This window comes from Siniperca chuatsi, linkage group LG19, assembly GCF_020085105.1.
Source record: "Siniperca chuatsi isolate FFG_IHB_CAS linkage group LG19, ASM2008510v1, whole genome shotgun sequence".
Taxonomy (NCBI): Eukaryota; Metazoa; Chordata; class Actinopteri; order Centrarchiformes; family Sinipercidae; genus Siniperca; species Siniperca chuatsi.
In genome coordinates this window covers 10,622,585-10,637,644 of record NC_058060.1, presented here as the reverse complement: position 1 = coordinate 10,637,644, position 15,060 = coordinate 10,622,585, and the positions used below count along the sequence as shown (strand labels likewise).

At 37.8% G+C, this 15,060-nt stretch overlaps 1 protein-coding gene across 1 annotated transcript in view; it reads left to right on the top strand.

Moving 5' to 3' along the window:
* The window catches only part of LOC122867078, a 31,276-nt gene extending 17,959 nt beyond the window's left edge, over window positions 1-13,317 (top strand). Inside the window, exons 9-20 of the mRNA XM_044177446.1 lie at window positions 4,553-4,628; window positions 4,887-5,270; window positions 6,318-6,620; window positions 6,701-6,982; window positions 7,291-7,381; window positions 7,509-7,545; window positions 8,771-8,798; window positions 10,116-10,421; window positions 10,523-10,783; window positions 11,409-11,502; window positions 12,646-12,703; window positions 13,051-13,317. Of these exons, the coding sequence (XP_044033381.1) occupies window positions 4,553-4,628; window positions 4,887-5,270; window positions 6,318-6,620; window positions 6,701-6,982; window positions 7,291-7,381; window positions 7,509-7,545; window positions 8,771-8,798; window positions 10,116-10,421; window positions 10,523-10,783; window positions 11,409-11,502; window positions 12,646-12,703; window positions 13,051-13,302 (2,172 nt within the window). The 3' untranslated portion in view covers window positions 13,303-13,317. The remainder of the gene's footprint in view (window positions 1-4,552; window positions 4,629-4,886; window positions 5,271-6,317; window positions 6,621-6,700; window positions 6,983-7,290; window positions 7,382-7,508; window positions 7,546-8,770; window positions 8,799-10,115; window positions 10,422-10,522; window positions 10,784-11,408; window positions 11,503-12,645; window positions 12,704-13,050) is intronic.
* The last annotated feature ends 1,743 nt before the right edge of the window (window positions 13,318-15,060 follow it).

The window sequence follows — 15,060 nt, the reverse complement described above, 5'->3', positions numbered from 1 at the left end:
TGCTGAACTCATTTGCTGTTCTTTTGAACCACAGATTAAACAATCGGCAAAGAAGAAGCAGAAGGCGATGTGGCAGGAAGCTGCAACAATGGGAGGTTGTGTGAAATAATTAGCTGTGTATTGTACATGAAAAAACTTGATTTTTTTTTTCAAACTGCAGTTCTGAAGATGTTAATTGATCACTACTTACAACAAAGTGAATCCTGGTTGTAAAGTGCAAGTTTCTGGTGTGAATGTGTTCATTTTAAGTGCAGATTTACTTACATTCTTTGTAACAGCTCAAAAAAACATGTATATAAAGTAACTGCATTATTATGTTTGCAAATGTAGGCGATGGGTTACATGGCAGTCCTGTCTGTGAATACTGCAACATGCAACACATTACTCCATGTCCTCTTTCTTTCAGGTGAGCTGTTTGTTCATTATTTGGACACATTACTTGAATCGTTTGCACGTCATTTAGAGTCAGAGATCAGTGCAGAGTGCAGCTAATTTTACATCTTGAAGATTTATACTGAACTTGTTAGCAGCACATGAAAAACGACATGCAGCATGCTGCTGCTGAAGTATATTTTGTCTTTCTATTCATAGAGATTTGTTCCATATTATGTTAATCATGAGTCTGGTTTTACAGGTGCTTTGGCTGTTTGTCCTAAAGGGTCAAACTTCTTCATTACTGCACCACAGAAGATGGAAGCACTGAGTGGATCTTGTTTGCAAATCCCATGTAACTTTAGAGCTGAACCAGATTTATTTTTTTTTGATGGCATCAGAAACTTTGCAGCGTGGATTAAACAGAGTGACAACTTATATCCAAGCGATGTGAATTTCGAAAGCACCTATCCAATGAATATTACTGGAAACCTGAGTCACAACAACTGCACCACTCTGGTTTCCAGTTTAAACCCAAACTATGCAGACACATTCTACTTCAGAATTCAGAACAGTGCATTCAGGTCAACAGCTGTTTGTGATCCTCTTCAAAAAAATGTTAAAGGTAAGAGAGTTTGGTTTGATTTTTATCATCTACAATGTTATAGTTAAGAAAAAGTTTTGACCTAAAAACAAAACAAACTATATACAGTATATTACTTGGCCAATAAAGCTGATTCTGAGTCTGTTTCTAAACCACAGATTCTCCTCCAAGCCCCAGAATTGAGATCTCAGGTGATCTGAAGGAGAAGGAGTTTGTCACTATAACCTGCTCAGCTTTCACTCCCTGTCGTAGAAAAGGTTTCAGTAGTAGTCATCTGTACACTGTTTTCAGAATTAAGACGTTTCAGCTCCCATCCGGAAGTCATTCTCAATTGTGAAAAAATGGGACAGGAACTAGAACTTTAAGCTACTCTGTGTCACATAAGCCCTGCCCTTAGGAAGGAATCTACCTGAGTATCTGTTAGTTAGCTAGTTTCACCTGATACTGACCTAATTGTTTCCAAGATGGCCCAGTAATCAGTAATCAGGCCTATTGTTAATCAGGCCTACCTAACAATTTGTTTGGCCTTTGCCACCTCTACCTTCACCTTACGCTGCATCTCCCTGTACTCCTGTTTACTCTCTTCAGTCCTCTCAGTGTCCCACTTCTTCTTAGCTAACCTCTTTCTCTGTATACACTCCTGAACTTCCTCGTTCCACCACAGAGTCTCCTTGTCCGCTTTCCTCTTACCAGATGACACACCAAGTACCCTCCTACCTGTCTCCCTGATCACATTAGCTGTAGTGGTCCAGTCATCTGTGAGCGCTTCCTGACCACCCAGAGTCTGTCTCAGCTCCTCCCTGAAAACTACACGACATTCTTCCTTTTTCAACTTCCACCACTTCGTCCTCTGCTCTGCCTTTGTCCTCTTCATCTTCCTCACCACCAGAGTCATTTTACACACCACCATCCTGTGTTGTCTGGCTACATTCTCCCCTACCACTACTTTACACTGGTCTCTTTCAGATTACAACTTCTGGAAGAAAGTGTTCACTACAGCCATTTCCATCCTCTTTGCAAAGTCTACCACCATCTGTCCTTCTGCGTTCCTGGCCTGAAGACCAAACCTGCCCATCACATTCTCATCACCTCTGTTCCCTTCACCTACATGCCCGTTGAAATCTGCACCAATCACCACTCTCTCACCTCTGGGGATGCTCTGCATCACTTCATCTAACTCACTCCAGAATTTCTCCTTCTCTTCTAACTCACATCCTACCTGTGGGGCATAACCACTCACAACATTGAACATCACCCCTTCAATTTCCAATTAGAAAAAGATATCCATGCCTCTATAAACAGCAGTGACAGTAGACCAGAATGAAATGGAGCCAAATGTCAGTAAGGAGAGCTGATCTCACTTTATATTAGGCTTCGATTTACCAAGACAAGCTCAAGGTGCTGCTGGCATTTCTCTTTCAGCTGCATTAAACTCACTGCAGAGCACCAACACCTCTCTCTCTGTGTTGTTTCATTTCCACAGGACGCAGTAGAAGCAGACGGTGTCAACAGAGGGATGATGTCATGTTCACCATAAATGGAATATTTCTCTGTTTCTTATTCCTCTAATTCTTTAATATTAAATGGTTTTACTTTGCAGAAGATTGGTAAGATGAACAAAGGATGGAGTGCAAACAGGACGGATGTTTTATTTTATGGAAGATAGCACAAATATAATATACTGTAGCTTCATCATTAGTTTGTATGAGATCATTATTGTAATTCTTTTTCTTTGCCTCAACTGTGTTTTCTTTGTATGTAGAAATATAAAGTGAAATAAGGTGTTTTAATGTGTTTTTAAGGTTTTTATCATGGTCTGTTTTCCGTTATGTAATAAAAAAGTAACTGAGGCTTTTTGTGAAGCAGTTTGCTATTTGCCTTTTGATTGGCTCCTTTTGCGGGGTTAGTTGTTAACTGATCTGTTATAAGTAAGTAGTTATTTCATCATGTGAAAAGCTTGTGAGTATGCAGGGCAAGGAAAGTAGCCTGCAACATGTTTCCTACTTTCCCCTTGAAAGCATTTGGTTTTATATTTGTGGTATACATTCAGTGCATAAGGTTTAATTCCTGAATCCAATTCAGCTGTTGAATTATCTGTACATGAACTGACAGTGGCAGACATTACACACATTACAACGCAGTCAGCAGTGAGGTGCAAGTCCTTCCAGAGAACACCACATTCATTGCAAGACACATCACATGTACACCCTGTGGCGTCTAGTTGACTTGTCACTGTCTAGTTTCCCACAGTACTTGATGATGTTTTGATGCTGAAGATGCTGCTGCAAATGCACTGAAATATAAGTGTTAAAAGCACAAGACTTATCAGGGTGGAGGGTAAACTGAGGATGTCATGTACAAAGCGCTGAGACAATGCTGAGAACTTTAAGTTTACAGAGGAAGTTGGTCATTTGGCAAAAGTACTTCATCGTTAAGTCCCCAATTTAGTTTTAGTTCATATTTCAATGTCAGTAAGGGCATCGATTAAACTTTTACTGTAGTTCTATGTATCCTAAAAATCAAATGTCCGTGTAAAATAGACGACTTAGACATATAATGTTTCTACTCACCTTCTTTATGTTTTGACATGAACACGATCCACTTTTTACAGCCGTGTGCTGCAAAAAGTGCACAAATCTTCCCCCTTTTTTCAGATCTTATTTCTGATGTGCACTCTTTTGTTTGGTTGCATGTTGACAAAACCACAAGAGATTCCTCAGCTGATCCAGCAGAAGGAGCCTTACAGGCTCTGTCTGTTGCCACAATCATCTAAGTCTTTATCCCCTGGAACTGTCCTCCTTACACTACATTACGTTCATTTTGTTTCTATTGTCACTATTGTCATATACTGTATGTATAAATATGCTTACAATTAATACAACACCACATTAGTGTGTAAACTCGAATAAATAATGCTCAAAAATGCTCAAAATCAATGAAGTCATTTTCGCCCTGATGAGTTTAAGATGCAACAAAAGCTGACTTCCTCACTGACAGGGTGTGAGAAGGAAGTGTCAAGACTTCTTGTATTTCTGCAGTTTTTTAGTTGTGTGATATGCAGCTTGAAACAGCAAGTTTGTGTGCTTTCACATTACAACGGCTTAGCAGGGAAGTCAGTTACTGGGTCTGTTGCAGTTCTGCTGAAATTCACAAATCGCCTGATTTTAAAACGAATAGTTTCTCCATTTTAACTGCAGGCTCGTTTGGTAAAGGTAAAATATTGCTGCTTTTAATGTTTGAACTTTTGATCCCAGAGACCTTTTTATTTTGCTGCTTTTCATGAACTCCACTGAAAAAGACATGATGGATTTTATTTGTTGTTGCTTCAGCAACATTATATTTGAACTATAATATCACAGACTCAGGCTGGATCATTTTGATTTTATATTGAAACTGTTTTCTGTGCAACTCTGCAGATATTATTAATCGCTACGTATAACAGTAACATCTGGTTGTACACGGCAAGTTCCTGGTTTGAATGTGTGAATTTGAAGTTGCTTTAAAAGAACATGAATGCTTTGTTTAAAAGATGCTTTGATTAAAATCTTGAAAAGTAACTTTTGTTTTCAAATCCAGGTGATGAGTGTCATTGCAGTCCTGTCTGTGAATATGGTGACAGCCAACATGTTACTGAGTGTCTTCTTTCTTTCAGGTGAGCTGTTTGTTCAGTCACTTTTATTTGGAGACGTTCATCATTTACAGTTTGGACTTCATTTAGAAACAAAGCAGAAAGGCCAGCGCAGATACACTTCCTTTTTCCAACTGTTCATGTCCTGACTGCAAAGTGAAATGTTTTATACTGACATTGTTAAAAGGACAGGGAAAAAACACCAGCATGCAACATATACTGCTGCTTTGTTTATCATAAACGTTTTCCCACATTTTGTTAATAATGAGTCTGGTTTTACAGGAGTTTTGGCTGAGTGTCCTCAAAAGCCAGGCCTCTTCATTACTGCACCACAGAAGATGGAAGCACTGAGTGGATCTTGTTTGCAAATCCCATGTAACTTTAGTGCTGGATCACAACAAAAGTTTGACAGCAGAAGAGAAACCTCCAGAGTGTGGATTAAAAGTGACTACAGATTTAGCATCAATCCAAACAATGTGATTTTCAACAGTAGTAGGACAGCTAACATCTATCCAATGAATATTACTGGAAACCTGAGTCAGAAAAACTGCACCACTTTATTTTCCAATTTACTCACAAGTTATACAGACACATACTTCTTCAGAATTGAGAACGGGCCATTCAGGGCAACAGCTTCTTGTGATCCTCTTCAAATAACAGTTAAAGGTAAGAGTTTTGTTTTTATTGGTCAGTTTATAATGTTATTGTTGCAGCTCAACCAGCAAGCACCATGACCCTTACCTCCACCGTGAAACTAAACATCTACTGCAGGACGATCTACAATATCAGTGTTGGCCAAATGTTACAGAAACCAGCCTGTGATCAGTCTGGACATTCAAAATGTTGTATTACATATTATATTTTAATATTTACTATTAAAAACCATGCATGTGAACAGACTCGAAAAAAGGGGAGTCTCGTGGTGATCTTCTGTCGCTCCTTCACATTTATCATCAGTGAAGGAGAAAATCTACATACATTCATAAACATACACCTGAATTTGGAACAGACTCTAATGCCCCATGATGAGGTTTTTCCACATTTATGAAGCTGACTGAATTTGCATTACAGTAATTTAGTAATTATGTATGTTTTAGGGTTAAATCTGTACGGAATCCTACATAAACATGTTTTTCTACCAAAGCTAGAAGAGTTTTGTTTATTTGACTTAAGACATCTCTGTATTTTGGTTTTTGTCTGTTCTTTCCCTTGTTTTGAAGTGGGCGGAGCGCAGTTTGGAAAAGGTGATGTAATGTATGAATCAGGATTTAGCAACATTTGCAACTAAATGTGACGACAGTTGGTGTTTTGTTTTTTTTTTGCTTAAGTTGTCTGTCAAATCTGATCAAACCACACCCACACAGTCCTAATGAAGCAGGGTAGCTGACTTTTTGACTGTTAGACTCCTAATAAATAATATTTAAGGATTTTCCCCCTATATTTTCAACTTTGATTGCTGCTAATTTAGTTCTTGTTATTTCATGTTCTAGAGATATATTAAAGATTTAGAGCAAAGTTTTCAGGGGCTTTAATGAAACACACATTTTGTTACTACAGTAAAAAAACTAAAACAAATTTGGGGACATTGAAGCAGTTTATATACAAAAACATCTGCCTTCAAAAACCCATACTGGTCTACAGTACATCTGTTTAGTGACTGTATTATTTACTGAGTTTTTCAGCATAAAATCTGTGTTTGATTTGAAACCACAGATTCTCCTCTGAGCCCCAGAATTGAGATCTCAGGTGATCTGAAGGAGAAGGAGTCTGTCACTATAACCTGCTCAGCTTTCACTCCCTGTCCACACTCCCCTCCTAAACTCACCTGGAGCCTCCAACAAGACTCTCACAGCTACACAGAGGAAAACACAGATGGAACCTTTACAACTAAAATCCAGGCCACCATCACTCTGTCAGACCAACATGATGGAGACAACATCACCTGTTCTGCCCGATATCCTGTGAATGAAGAAGATGTCAAGACAGCAGAGGAGAGAAAGACTCTCAGTGTTTCATGTAAGACAAGCAGAGTTTGTTGTTGGATCTTGTCAGCACATGATGATTCATGTGACGTCAGCTGATTTTAATGAATAAAGTGAATGTCACATTTTCCTCAGATGCTCCTAAAGACACCTCAGGGTCCATCAGTCCATCAGGTTTGGTGTCAGCAGGTAGCTGGGTGAACCTGACCTGCTCCAGCAGAGCCAAGCCTCCCGTCAGCCGCTTCACCTGGTTCAAGAAGAGCACAGATGGACCCATGACTGTATCTGAAGGACAGGTTTACAGCTTTAATGCAACAGATGGAGGAGTTTATTACTGTGTGGCCACAAATGATCTCGGTAAACAAACATCATCAGAGATCCATCTGATTATTGAAGGTAAACATGGAACTGTACTAGATCCAGTGTTGAAGTTGCAGAGAAAACATTTTTTTAAATGACCCATCTTTCGAGAGAGCACTGAAATTTATAAATTATGGTTTCCTTGGTTATTGATTCACCTCAAAGGGTCTTATTTTACCAGGAAATATTCTTCGTTCTCTCACTACAAATGTTTTTTGATCAATCCAAAATCTCTTCATATGCCAAATTATCCAGACTCTCCCAAAGACGCCATGGTGGATTTATCTTTTCAGATGTTTTAGAGTAAAAACATTTTAGAAGGTGGCCATGCTGTTGTGTTACAGGTGATCAACAGTCTGAACTGGTTGGTGTCCAAGTTATAGTGAAGACCCTGGGAATCCTAACGCTTGTCAGTACGTTGGTCATCTTTGAGTGGTGAGACAAACTTTTCTTATATGATAATTTGTTCCTTTTTTAATGTGGTTTGGCTGTATGAGAAAGATCAGCACCATTTCAGCATGAACACAAAAAAAGCCTTAATTACATCATCTTTTTCTTCCAGCTGGTTTAGATCAAGACGCTCCACCAAACCAGCGAAGGTAAGCTACTAGACGAGGAGAGTTGCTGTGTATCGTTATCGATCAACTTAACTGTCTGCAAGTGTCAGGTGGAAGGAAAATAAAATAGCTCCTCATTCAGCTCTTAAGAATCACTTTGCAAGGGTTTATTTGTTTGTACAGGAATAATCCTTCAAAGGCAATAATGTTTAAAGGCCCGTGTCTGCACCATCAGCAGTGACACCAGACCACAATGCAATGCAGCACATTAGAGTAACCTGATCTCTCTTTTTCTTGATAAATCAGAGCTGAATGCAGTAATTCAGGAAAGTTCACTATTGATTTTGAAAGGAAGGTACGTTGAGGGAATGAAAGGAACAAAAAAGCAATTTATGACACTTGACATTGCAGACTGGTGAGGTTAGCCGCTGGCGAACATATAGAGCATTTAGCAGCTAAAAGAACAGTGGATATTGGACTTACATACGCCAGATGGCCAGAAACATGACTCCAAACGAATACGAATGTTACTCTGTATCTGCTGGTGTGTGAATAGGCAATTTTTTGCAAACACCTTTGTAAAATGGTTGAAGGTTCACTTCATTCATCCATAAACATACTGATTGCTGATTAGAGAAGATCAGAATTAAATACCCATAAAACAAAATCAGCGATTAAAAACAACATAAAACTACATTCCACAATTTTAAAATAGCAATTAAGGCAAACCAGCTTTAAACCTGCATTCATTGATTTTCAGCCTTTTGGGGGCAGCCCAACAAGCTGTAAACACAACACTGACATATTATCATATGGCGACCATCATCTAATGGTCATGTGTGAGACTTAGTAGTCAGGCAGGTTTGTGATTTCATCCTGATTTTGTGTGTGTGTGTGTGTGTGTGTGAATTTTAACTTGTTCTTTGAGGGTCTAATTTTGGTGGTTGATTGCTCCACCTGCTGTTCTATAATGTGGAGGTTGTAAAGCTCTGTGACACTTAACACAACTGTAACACAAGTGACTAAGTGCTGCACAAACGGCATGTAACAGGCACCCTAGAGGGCACTGCATCAAGTTTTCTTGCACATTGGGCCACCGTAGAGGTCACTTTATCATGTTTTATCTACCAATGGGGATATCCAAGAGGGCTCTTTTGCGGCATTTGTTTTTTTCTTCGAACATCGGGGCACCCCTGAGACCACCAGTGAGCTGCAGCAAATTCACGGCAGAGTACTAACACCACTTTCTCTTGTTTCATTTCCACAGAACACAGTAGAAGCAGACTATGTCAACAGCAACATGTCATCATGAGTCACAAGGAGAGGAGGAAGATGTCATGTTCACTATAAATGGAACAACATACTGTTTTGTCTTTTCTGTATTCATTTCTCAGTCTTAGTGTGCCACTTACAATAACGTGTAACATTTTCTCCAAGCCGGTAAATACTACATGGCACTACTTTCTTTAAAGATGACCCCAGACTTGGGTGAATAATATTTGTATGTGATGTTTTTTTCTGCTCTGTGTTTCTTTGTTAAAGTGAGCGTAACACAAAAGTGAAAACATCTTCTTTAATGATTTATCTCATGTTGAAGTGATTCATGGCACTTGTCTTTCTTTTGTTCTTAAGATAGCAAAAAAGATATTGAGACTATGTAATTCATTTTTATTGATTAACTGGTGTTTCCATTGGATGCATGTAAAGTGTGTTAAATGAAATAAAATGAAGCTTTTCATGCAGCAGAAAGCATTTAGGAGGAAAGCACGTTTATCACTTGTTCTATCATTTGTGTTACACACGTGTGTCGATGACTGCTGATATAATGTGACTTTTACAGTGCAGAAGTCAGCAAAAACACGCGGTAAGTGTATGTGTGAAGAAAATCTACATACATTTTTAAACATACACCTGAATTTGGAACAGACTCTAATGCCCCATGATGAGGTTTTTCCACATTTATGAAGCTGACTGAATTTGCATTACAGTAATTTAGTAATTATGTATGTTTTAGGGTTAAATCTGGACGGAGTCCTACATAAACACGTTTTTCTACCAAAGCTAGAAGAGTTTTGTTTATTTGACTTAAGACAGCTCTGTATTTTGGTTTTTGTCTGTTCTTTCCCTTATGAAGTGGGCGGAGCGCAGTTGGGAAAAGGTGTTGTCATGTACGAATCAGGATTTTGCAACATTTGCACCAAAATGTGACGACAGTTGGTGTTTTTTTTGCTTAAGTTGTCTGTCAAATCTAATCAAACCACACCCACACAGTCCTGATGAAGCAGGTTAGCTGACTTTTTGACTGTTAAACTCCTAATAAATAATATTTAAGGATTTTCCCCCTATATTTTCAACTTTGATTGCTGCTTATTTAGTTCTTGTTATTTCATGTTCTAGAGAAATATTAAAGATTTAGAGCAAAGTTTTCAGGGGCTTTAATGAAACACACATTTTGTAAAAAAAACTAAAACAAATTTGGGGACATTGAAGCAATTTATATACAAAAACATCTGCCTTCAAAAGCCCATACTGGTCTACCGTACATCTGTTTAGTGACTGTATTATTTACAGAGTTTTTCAGCATAAAATCTGTGTTTGATTTGAAACCACAGATTCTCCTCCGAGCCCCAGAATTGAGATCTCAGGTGATCTGAAGGAGAAGGAGTCTGTCACTATAACCTGCTCAGCTTTCACTCCCTGTCCACACTCCCCTCCTAAACTCACCTGGAGCCTCCAACAAGACTCTCACAGCTACACAGAGGAAAACACAGATGGAACCTTTACAACTAAAATCCAGGCCACCATCACTCTGTCAGACCAACATGATGGAGACAACATCACCTGTTCTGCCAGATATCCTGTGAATGAAGGAAAAGATGTCAAGACAGCAGAGGAGAGAAAGACTCTCAGTGTTTCATGTAAGACAAGCAGAGTTTGTTGTTGGATCCTGTCAGCACATGATGATTCATGGGACATCAGCTGATTTTAATGAATAAAGTGAATGTCACATTTTCCTCAGATGCTCCTAAGGACACCTCAGGGTCCATCAGTCCATCAGGTTTGGTGTCAGCAGGTAGCTGGGTGAACCTGACCTGCTCCAGCAGAGCCAAGCCTCCCGTCAGCCGCTTCGCCTGGTTCAAGAAGAGTACAGATGGACCCATGACTGTATCTGAAGGACAGGTTTACAGCTTTAATGCAACAGATGGAGGAGTTTATTACTGTGTGGCCACAAATGATCTCGGTAAACAAACATCATCAGAGATCCATCTGACTATTGAAGGTAAACATGGAACTGTACTGCACCCAGTGGTGAAATAGGAGCAGTTAATGTTGGATAAAATACATCAATGTAAATATATGCAGAGTTGCCAATAATGTGTTTAAATTCAGTAAGGAGAGATTGAGGGGGAAGTTAAAAACAATATTTAGAGAGAAAAGTGATGTCGATAGTACATGAAAACTTAGCATCTGCATAAAATGTAGGGCCAAGAAATTTGGAGATAGGACAGAGATTTGTGAACGAGAGGAGCCTTCACAGTATGGGAAAGTAGAAATGAAGAAATGTATGAATGAAAATTGACAATGAGAAGAGAGGAAAGGAGAGAATTTCAGCAACAGAAGAAAAAAGGAGCGAAAGTGAGACAAAAGTGTAAAATTAGGAACAGAATTTCCTTATCACAATCTCTGTTGACACTGATTTTCACTTTTTCTTATATTATTGTTCAGTGTAAAACTAATTCCACACCATGTCTGCAAACAGAAGTGACAGACAGCATTTTTGCAACTGGTGCAAAACGTTTGCAAACTACTGTATAAAGTAAAGCTGAGCATCACATGAAAGCTGGGTGACAGCCATGATTCAGATTAACTTGACTTAGCCACTTATAATGTTTTTGTTTCTGTAGGAGCAAAACAGCCTGATAGCTCTTCGCCATGGGGGGCAGTTGCTGGAGGGATCATTGGGATCATTGTACTAATCTGTGTGGTTGTTGCCGTTTGGTAAGTATCTCAAATCAATTTCATATCCAGATTTATCCACCCAAAACAATTGTATTTCTGTACATATTTTCTTCTTATTTTTAATGTGTGATTAGCTTGTTAATTACATTGGTTTTTCCTTAGTATTAGTTTCTAGCTCAGGTCTACATTTTGATACTGCTGACTTTTCTATTTTGACTCAATGTCTTCAACAATGGGTTGAAATCTCAGGATCTGTTTTAAATTCATATCTTCAACACACAAGTCAAAGGTGCATTTGTGGAGTTTCTCATGGTTCTATACTTGGGCCATTACTGTTGTCTACATGCAGCCACAAGGTCACAATACACACTTACAGAACACAGATATTCATTTTTATGACACAATTCTTTTTTCTTGAGTCTCTCAATATCAAGCGAGTTGACTCATTAATGATTGGATGTCAATAAATATTTTGGAACCAAATGTTAACAAATCAATGTAAGAAACCTTTTGCACTGCAGAAACCAGGCATTGTCTTTTATGGTGAACTAAATCTAACAAAGCATACCACTGCAGTTACACAATCCTGTTTCTTTCAGTTACATAAAATATCTATGATTTAATTATCCTTATAATTATCCTTATGCATCTGTCACATCTCGCATTGACTACCGTAGCACAATGTGTACCTGTCTGATCCATTAGAACTGTCTAGAAGTCAGTTAGTACAAAATTTCACAGCCCGACTTCTCACTAGATCCAGAATGACTGAACAATTCAAGCTAATTTAGTGTCATTGCTGTGGCAAACTCTGGGTTTTAGATTTTAAATGTTGTTGTTTTTTAAATCACCAAATGTGTGTTTTACAAGCAGGAACATTGTCATGATCTCAAACAATGGGAGAAAGATTGAGGGGGATTAAGGGTTTGCATTCAAATCCTCTAAGCTGTGAAAGGTCTTGCTTTTATGTATTTATTGTTATTGTATTATTAATTGTTGTCTTTTTATGTATTTTATTGATTATTCTTAAATTGCATTTAAATCACTTTGTAACTGATGAATTTAAACTTGTTAAATGCACAAAATGTTGTGTATTTGTGTAATAGTAATAATAATGATATAAATCATTATTATTACTAGTACACAAAACAATTAAGCTGACAATCCTCTTATGTCTTCCAGGTGGTTAAAGTCAAAACATCCAACTTCACAACAGACACAGGTTGGAAAATACTTCAATGTACGCTACAGAATTGTGTGTTATGAATATGTTTCTAACCATTCATACTGACTGCACTCATAAGCTCTAGACTGGACTGAACAGGTTACTCATTAGTGAGTAAATGTGGAGAAACACAGGAAATGTTATGAAACATCCTGTTTGCAAACTCACATTAACTAATGTATCTACAAGTACATAAGATTATTCCATTGCTGTGTTCAATAAAAGCTGATTATTCTGACGATTATCACTTTATTATAGCAGTGGGAGCTGAGTGAGGGACAAAATGAGAAAATATAAACTAAACTGAAGGAGGCTCACCTTCTGCTCTTCACAGCATTTCTCGTTTGGTGCATTTTTCACAGAGCCTAACAGCTGAAGAAGCAGCCAGAGCAACAGAAAAAGAAGACATCCATTATGGAGAGATCGACTTCTCCAAGCTGAGACCTGCTCCGTCCTCTGACTCAGCGCAGGACAGTGGACAGCAGCAGGATACGCTGTATGCACAGGTCAAAGTGTCCCAGCCAGCAAACAGCTTAACGCAGACTGCTGACGGCCCAGAGGATCTCTACGCTCAAGTGAAGAAAAAATTAATATATGGACGTATTTCTTATTAAACATAATATATTAAAAATATTATTTTATTCTTCTTATTACAAGGAAATGTTTTCTTTACTGCCTGCAGTTTCTTGCAATATATTTGTGTGTGTGACATTTTTTATAGACCTCAAAATTCCTTTTCACCACACAATGCTGATTTGCTCACGTAACATGCATCATATCTGTTTATCATAACTGGATTTGTGTTTTAATTACAACTAAACTGAAGATGAAGTACAGTAACTGTTTCTGCATGTGAAGCTTTTTATTTTTTGCATTTTAATAAAAAAAAAACAGCATTTTTTTGACATTTTACTTATTATATTTTTTTCAACATGACCAAAATCATACCATTAAATCACAAGAAATTAAAAAATAAAGTAAGAGGAATAGTTACTTGACCTCTGACAAATGTTTTTCATAGCAAGCTCAGGAGGAACGATAGTAGCACGAAATACTCTACAAACAAATTGTGACATTTCTTATTCTATAAAGAAGATGATGACAAATAAAACAGGCAGTAAAACCAGGACATATTTGCATTATCTCATTTGGTTGACTTTATGTTCCCTCCCTTCTCTTCCTGTCTCACAAGATACGATCAGTAACTGAGAAACTGGTTGTATTTTGGCAACTTTCTGTCTGAAGGTCATAAGCTATCTATCTGATTTACAATATTAACCAACTGGAATTTAATAAGTAATCATTAGGTTGAAATATCGCAAATTCACTTCTGTGGCACTTTGTTGATTTTACAATAAATATAATTTTAAAGTGCAGCACTGCAGATGTTGATGTGTCACTACATGGAACAGAGGAAACCTACAGTACAGTAGAGTGCAATATCCAGGTGTGAATTTTAAGATGGGGAGTTTTTTTTTAAAACAACTAATAACTAATATGTTGAAAAAACTAAGTAACTGTATTATGTAGTTGGGTATCATGGCAGCCCTGTCTGTGAATTATCATTAGTGTTTAGTATTCATAACTTGAATCATTTACAATTTGAACTTGAGGCTTGTGTGGCTTTTTCATCTGTATCCACAATATGTTCCTTTTACATGTAATAAAGAAGGAGAATGGTGTCTTTTTTATGATCTGGTATTAAATGACCACTTACTCTGCTATTAACACACTGGTTTTGCACCCTGCACACTATCACACCTATGGTACAAACAGTCTCATTATTATGACTGTGTTTGAAGTAGTGTCATAATGCAATCCAAACCAGTTATCTGAAAAGTAGTCAAGGTGCACATCTATCTTTCTTCATATTTTGTTGTGGGAGGCTGTTGTCAGCAACAGAGGAAATCCAGAAATAAATGACAAACTCTGCCATTTTAGTCTCCCACTGCACTGTGGGCAGTTAAGCCTGTTTAATGAGGAGCATCTAATACATTAAGGGACGGTGCAACTGTGCTATTTCCAGATTTAACTGTAACTATGACTGTTTCTAACTTACTCTTTTAGATTTACAAAAAGTATTCTGAGGAACTGCTCAGACAGAAGGGTTGCATCAGCTACAAGGCACTTGAGGTATGATTCACAAATAGGCTTCGTATTCTAAAGAATTAGTTTGAAATGAATCCAATATCCGTATTTGCTGTTACTGATATATGGGCTGATATTTCTTTTAAACAGAAACATAACACAAACAGAAACATTTTATAAGGATCCCTTAAAGGCCCTGAAAACTTATTTTCTCAATCATTTTCTTTCTACAGTGTGAGTGATGAGGTCGTACAAGAAAACACTATTTTCTGCAAAAGTTTGAA